The sequence below is a fragment of the Rhinolophus sinicus genome, chromosome 16, assembly GCF_057876585.1.
Source record: "Rhinolophus sinicus isolate RSI-liver-muscle chromosome 16, RSI-T2T, whole genome shotgun sequence".
NCBI classification, from domain to species: domain Eukaryota; kingdom Metazoa; phylum Chordata; class Mammalia; order Chiroptera; family Rhinolophidae; genus Rhinolophus; species Rhinolophus sinicus.
In genome coordinates this window covers 151,063,813-151,070,360 of record NC_142516.1, presented here as the reverse complement: position 1 = coordinate 151,070,360, position 6,548 = coordinate 151,063,813, and the positions used below count along the sequence as shown (strand labels likewise).

The 6,548-nt window shown below is 40.7% G+C and overlaps 1 protein-coding gene across 1 annotated transcript in view; it reads left to right on the top strand.

Annotated features, from left to right (window-relative positions):
* The window catches only part of DNAJC3 (DnaJ heat shock protein family (Hsp40) member C3), a 64,924-nt gene extending 58,765 nt beyond the window's left edge, over positions 1 to 6,159 (top strand). The window contains exons 10-12 of the mRNA XM_019737175.3: positions 565 to 697; positions 1,525 to 1,673; positions 3,325 to 6,159. Coding sequence (XP_019592734.1) covers positions 565 to 697; positions 1,525 to 1,673; positions 3,325 to 3,482 — 440 coding nt within the window. The 3' untranslated portion in view covers positions 3,483 to 6,159. The remainder of the gene's footprint in view (positions 1 to 564; positions 698 to 1,524; positions 1,674 to 3,324) is intronic.
* The last annotated feature ends 389 nt before the right edge of the window (positions 6,160 to 6,548 follow it).

Genomic DNA, 6,548 nt, shown 5'->3' with positions numbered 1-6,548 from the left:
ATACAATATGGATTGGTATCAGACTTCCCATACTAGGACTGTATGTATGGTTTTCTGTTTTGACTGATACTTAAAAATCAGGTTGTAATAGTCTGTGTTGGAATCTGTGGGTGACTCAGTGATTCTGATTGCTGGTGGTTTCTCTCGCTCCCTTTCTAAGCCTCTAATTCTTCTGTGCTGTGGACCCTGTAGCTGACCATGCAGATTTTCTTTGCCATTATTTTCCCGGGTAACAGTCATTTTAATCTTACTGATGGTGAGATTGCTTTGTATGAAGTGCTGATACTCAAACACCTGAAAGGTGTGAGGATAATGTGGGAGGGTGGGCAAGTAAACAAATAGCAGTGAATTGTACTGACTGGGAGTAATAAGCTACTGAATTCCTCCTTATGTATGCCTTTTGTAAGTTTGTGTACAAAATTACAGAGTGGTCTCACTTAGGCCCAGAGCAGACGTAACGTGAAGGGGCTACAGGTGGTGTCTTCAGTATCAATGTCGCAGGATAAGTAAAGGTTACAAGTTGTAATTCCTCTTAACAGCATTATCTTAAACATATTTTGACAGCTATTCAGGATTACGAAACTGCTCAGGAACACAATGAAAATGATCAGCAGATTCGGGAAGGTCTAGAGAAAGCACAAAGACTATTGAAACAGTCGCAGAAACGAGATTATTATAAAATCTTGGGAGTAAAAAGGTGAATTATTAATTTAAAATTTACATTGTTACTTTTAATCAACTGTTTTAAAGCTAATCATTGCTCCTCATTTTTCTCTCTCGGGTTCATTTCCTTTCCTTACGTAATTTCACTCATAGATTATACTAACAGTTTTATCTTATTTTGCATATGTTACAATTTTGATAGAGACTAGAAATGCAACAATGGAGAATTAGTAGTTGGTGACAAAGATATGACACTGTAGCATGAATAGGTTCTAGGCCTGGATTTATTAAGGGTAAAGAGGTAGGAGTGAGGTTTCTTTTGGTGGGGCCAGGAGGTGGGGAGGGGATGGGGAAAAGAACAGTCTCTACGCCTAAAATAAAGTGGCACTGTTAGAATCAACTTACAGGTACTGAGAGATATCCATGTGTTTTAATATAAGACCCACTTTCTCTGAACAATCACCGACCTTTTAATTGTTCTTATAAAGTAAGCTAATCCAGAAACAAAAAAAGTGGGGTTCAAAGAGTCCAAATCTCTCTCTCAATACCGAGAATTAAATCATGGCAGCTTGGAAATTCAGAAAGTTTGTGATTTTTTTTTTTTTAAAGGGAAAATTGTAAAGATCAGGAGTACTTTGATTCCCAGTGAGATCCTCACCTTAGTGAACGAGTATAGAAGGCAGCCTGGCCAGCTGTAATCATCACCCAGGGCTGTATATCAGACATTCAGCTGAGGGCACCTTTGGCACTATGGGAAAACCAGGCTGCTAGGTTGCCAGTGGGATCTTAACTGTCTGTTTTTTTTCTGGCAGTGTGTTGGGTACTTCTTAACTAATTATTAATCATTTTAATGCCCCTCAGAAATGCCAAAAAGCAAGAAATCATTAAAGCATATCGAAAATTAGCACTGCAGTGGCACCCAGATAACTTCCAGAATGAAGAAGAAAAGAAGAAAGCTGAGAAAAAATTCATTGACATAGCAGCTGCTAAAGAAGTACTCTCTGATCCAGGTATTGCTTGACTTGAACGTTTTCTCCTGTCTCAAAATGGCTGAGTGGGTGACCGCTCGGAGACTTCCTTTGCCCGTCTCAGAAGCAGTGTCAGAGCGGACAGCAGGCAGCTCTGGGGCTCTCTTCGGGGGCTGGTGACTGGTCCCGGCCTTGCAGTTTCCGAAGTCCAGTTTTAGGTGTACCCCGTCAGGGCCAGGGACCCTCATATTCACAGCACAGTGAAAACACCAACAAATGTGGAATCAGTAGGCCTTAGTTGGCCTCTCATCTCTACTTGACAAAAGTTACAAAAACTTTTTAGGCCTCTGTTCTTTTCACCTGTGATATGAAAGCACAGTGGTGAGGGCGATCTCTTAGGTTCCTTCCTACTCCGCAGATCAGTGATGAATTCTTTGTACCAGACCTACAGGGGCTTGATCAGGAGACCAGTTACAAGGCTGGAAGGTGCGGTGGTGGGAGGAGAGCATGTCTGAGCCCAGGGGCTCCCTGCCCATGTGTGTGTTCCCCAGGAACCTTGCCCGAAATCAGTGTCCATTAGATTTGTCATATGCTAACATGGCCTTGAAAATAAGAGTGAGACAGCTAAGAATTTAGGTAATATTGAACAACACATGGACATTTCCAGGGGGAATTTGATGTTCAGCTAATTCGTACTGCTTTGTGTGGCTTTCCATGTCACTGGGTGCAGAAGCTATGACTTGAGCTAGACAAATGCAACAAAAATAGAAGGAAGTCATTTTATGCCTATTTGACAAATCTTTCTTGAACAATCTACGCTATGGATTTGAAGTTAAAAAGTCCTTTGTTCTCAAGTAATTTATAATCCAGTAAGGGAGACACAAGTGTACTTAGTGAGTAGGATATGTACTGTTTGTCCCCAACATCCACTGAATGATTCTATCCTCTTAGCTAGTGCAGTGCAGGAGGGGCAGCTGCATTAGCTAGGGAGCTGGGAATCTTCCGGGGACGGAGTCTGGCGCTGAGCTCTAAGGGCAGCAGGGAGCTAACCAGGGGAGTTGAAGCTGACAGTCACAAAGGCAAGCATTGAGAAAAGAACTGCATTTCTAATTACTAAGAGTTCTTTCTTGTTCTCTGTTCCTTTTTCTTAGCTCTGTTCTTACTTTAAGGATGAAATAGCTTTTTCTCATCTCTGAGGATACTAGCTTGCTCTTCTGCCATCTGTATTTTCTCCCACTTGTCTGCACTGGTCTCGCTGCCCTCAGGTCTGAGGAACCTTAGCTCTATTTCGTTTTAATGGTGAACACTAGGAAGCCTGGTGTGTTGAGGAGGTTGTGTGGGCTGACTTCATTGTCGGGGTAGGTTGGTAACACGGGTCAGTCAGAAGGGTAGGACATTTGGAGGTCTCCTTCTCTCCACTTACTCATTTTTTCCAGAGAAGCATTTCCTTGGAGAGCTTCTTGTGAGGAGAGAAGATTTAGGGGCCTGAATTTCAGTGGCCACCATTTTCCACCCTGGCCCTCACCGCCTTCTCTGTGACTGGTGTTTCTCTAGTGTGCTACCTGGGTGGGCATGGGAGAGCCCAGATTTGAGTATCGGGCACAACTGTTTAGAGGACTGAAAAGTAACGTCCGCGGTCCCATCCCCTCACCTTAGTCAGTACCTGGTCTCACTTTGCTGCTTCCTCTTACAGAAATGAGGAAGAAGTTTGATGACGGAGAAGATCCCCTCGATGCGGAGAGCCAACAAGGCGGCGGCGGCAGCCCTTTCCACAGGAGCTGGAACTCATGGCAAGGCTTCAATCCTTTCAGCTCAGGCGGACCTTTTCGATTTAAATTCCACTTCAATTAAACCAGCTGTTATTTGTTGTTCTTAATTTTTTGAAGATTAAAAACAAAGAAACCTTGTTCCAGGATCCTAATGAAAATTTCAAATCTTTCAGTTTGTCCATGACCAAAGAGTTGTTTTATAGGAAAAATTTGTTCTCACCATTTTACACTTGAGGTTGATGGGTTTGTGAGGGCAGGGAGGCGAGGAATGTTCTATTTCTGACCAAATAGCCTGTGTATGTGTTGTGACTGTCTGGAAGCAGTGGTCTGAGGCAGGCTCACCTGTGGGAGCGCTCACATAGTTTCTATTTTTCTACACTAACGGCCCGTAGAAATTGCCTGGCACAGTGTGTCAGTTCCTACCTGGATAAGAAGGAGCTGCCAGCTTCCTGAGCATGGGTTGTATTCAGTATTCTTAACGAGAAGATTGACATTTTGAGCTATATGTTCTTAGGGACAACTTTGCTTAGATTTTGGTCAGTCCAGTGACTTGCAAATATTTGTTAAATTACAGAGCCACACACACTTCCATCTCCCTATAGCATGAACATGGCTGTCACTGAAGGAGGGGCAGAGCCCAGCTTTTAGCGAACCTGCTACGAAGTGGTAGTTGGTATAGCCAGGTTAAGACTTTGGATTGATGATAAGCTTATACTTTGTATTATTATTTTTTTGTTTAGTACCTGCAATAGAATACTGAAAACCACTGAAATAGAATTAATTGTAAAACCTCTGGGCCCTTTTGTTTAATATGAAACTAATACATTATCTTAAAAGATAAGTTATGTATAAAATCAGTTCAGCTAATACAGCAATGGTATTATTTAAAATAATATTGAACTGCAGAGTGAAATACTTTTAACAACTGAAGTTGTGAATTAAACAGAATTTCCTGTAACAGGATTGGTTTAGAAATGTAAAGTTGCTCAGTGAACATAAATAGCATACCCTGTTTCCGACTTTTAATAAATACAGTGGCACAGCTTCTCTTACCTCCTGGCTGACCCTTTGGGGCTGCAGTGACCTGCACGTGGGACCGGTTTTAGGTGGGCGCTAAATAGCAGACCTGTCCCTTTACGAGACCTTGATGCCTCTAGATGTTCTCCTGCCTAGAAAAAAACACAGGTTTACAAATCTAGTCAGCTCTGGCTATATTTCCACTATCACCATGGCAACTTTTCTTTGGATACCTTCTTACCCTTTAAGAAATGAACTATTCAATCTTTGTATATTCGATAATTTTTTTCCTTAAAAAAATGAGTGTTTAATCAAGAACATTAAATATTTATGGAACTATTGATGCTGCATTTAAAATCTAAGATAATTACTTTAAATAAGAATTATTACCTTTATTCTAGAAAGGTTTTTGTGTTTGCCTCAGAGCATTTTGAAGCATTTTAAGCCGTATGGGTCTAATATATGGTTTTTATGAAATCAAGGATTTTAATTTTAGTTGTGGGTGGCATCCTGACCAGTAATATCCACAACAGCCAAGCACAAATTATTTTCTTCTACAGTCATCCTGAAACGTGGAAAAAAATTTTTTAAACAGAGAGACAAAAGTCAAATAGTTTAGTTGGGGAAAACACGTAAGTGCTTTTTGCGTCTATTTAGAAGTCTATGTTTCTTACCAATAAACTTAATGCATTTTGAAAACTAGTGAACAACTTGCAGCTTTCATTTTGATTTAATGTCTCCAAATTCAAGCCATTGCGACAATAATTTCTAAGGAAGATTCATTTTTGTTTGTTTAATCTCAGTAATCTCATTACTTATATAAAAAATACTTTTTTTTCCCAATCTGGTTCTTTTGTATGTACTGTCACTGTGACCTCTTTGAAATCTAACACTGGCCTCTATCTACTTTCAAAATGAAGACTTTTCACACAGTCAGAACAAAGGAAATAGCAAGTCACTTGCCCTTCCCTTCAGAGAGGATGCCCACAACACGGAGCCAGAGGGAGTCAGGCGGGTTGGGACTGGGCTGCGTGGGCACTGCATCCCGCAAACCCTCGCTGCCTGCAACCTGCTGTTTGCATTATCTTTTCTCCACTTACAAGAATTCCTCTTTGTAAAGTCTTACTGTGGATCTAAGTAAGTCATCGTAACAGATGTGCGAGTTCTTTGCCTGTTTTCAGAGAAGAAAGAGTAAAAGCTATCATGCCAAGTACCAACGCCACTGAGAGAAATTAATTCTCTGGAATTTGTTGTTTTGCTGACTAATGAAGAAAACAACGACCTTTCAGTTCCAGCCTTGATGGGCATCAGTCTCTGGCATCCACCTGAATGGGAAGACGGTGGTCACTCCATGTTTAACAGGAAGAAAAACGTGTGTCAAGGGATAGTCGTTCCTCTTGCCGGCCTGATGGAGATCGTGATGCGAGGGGACTCAGATGACAGAGAAAGCGCTGGACTTGTGTTTAGTCTACTTTCACTTACCGCTCTCTGGTCTCTTTTTGCAGACTGCAGGTGCCCAGTAACTTTTATGGCTCTTTCTGGAAAAGTAAAATCAGGGGTGCACTCCGCCTTACCTGTATTATATTCCTTCTTAAACTCCTCCTTTCCTTTTTGGTGAGCTCTGGAAGTGAAGTGTCGCTGGTCTGTACATTGTGGATATTTTCCACAGCAGCAAGTATTAAACACATCAGCCTATAAATGTGAAAAAGTTCTAAAAAGAGAATAAATTAATTTATTGCTCACTTCTGAAAGTTTGTGCTTTCTTACCATGGATAAATGAAAACCAGTAATTTACTGATGTGACTTGGATGTAACATAATACTAATTTTAAAGTATCTGTAGTCAGTATTAAAAGTTTTAAGTATCAGTATGGAAACAGAACTTTTGGGGACTCTGATAATAGAATGTAAAAACTACCCACAAATTTTTTGAGAGAAAAATACTCCTAATAACCCAGTAGAAAAAAAAAGTGAATAGAACCACAATTTGAAATTGGCACCATTTTCTATTCATGGTGGAAAATTTAAGATTCCACCTTTAAAGGTATGAAATTGGTCAGAAGTTGTATGTCAGATATACCATGAAAAAAATGCGTAAGACGCTTAGGTTAAAAATGGTTCCTTAGTCAGGT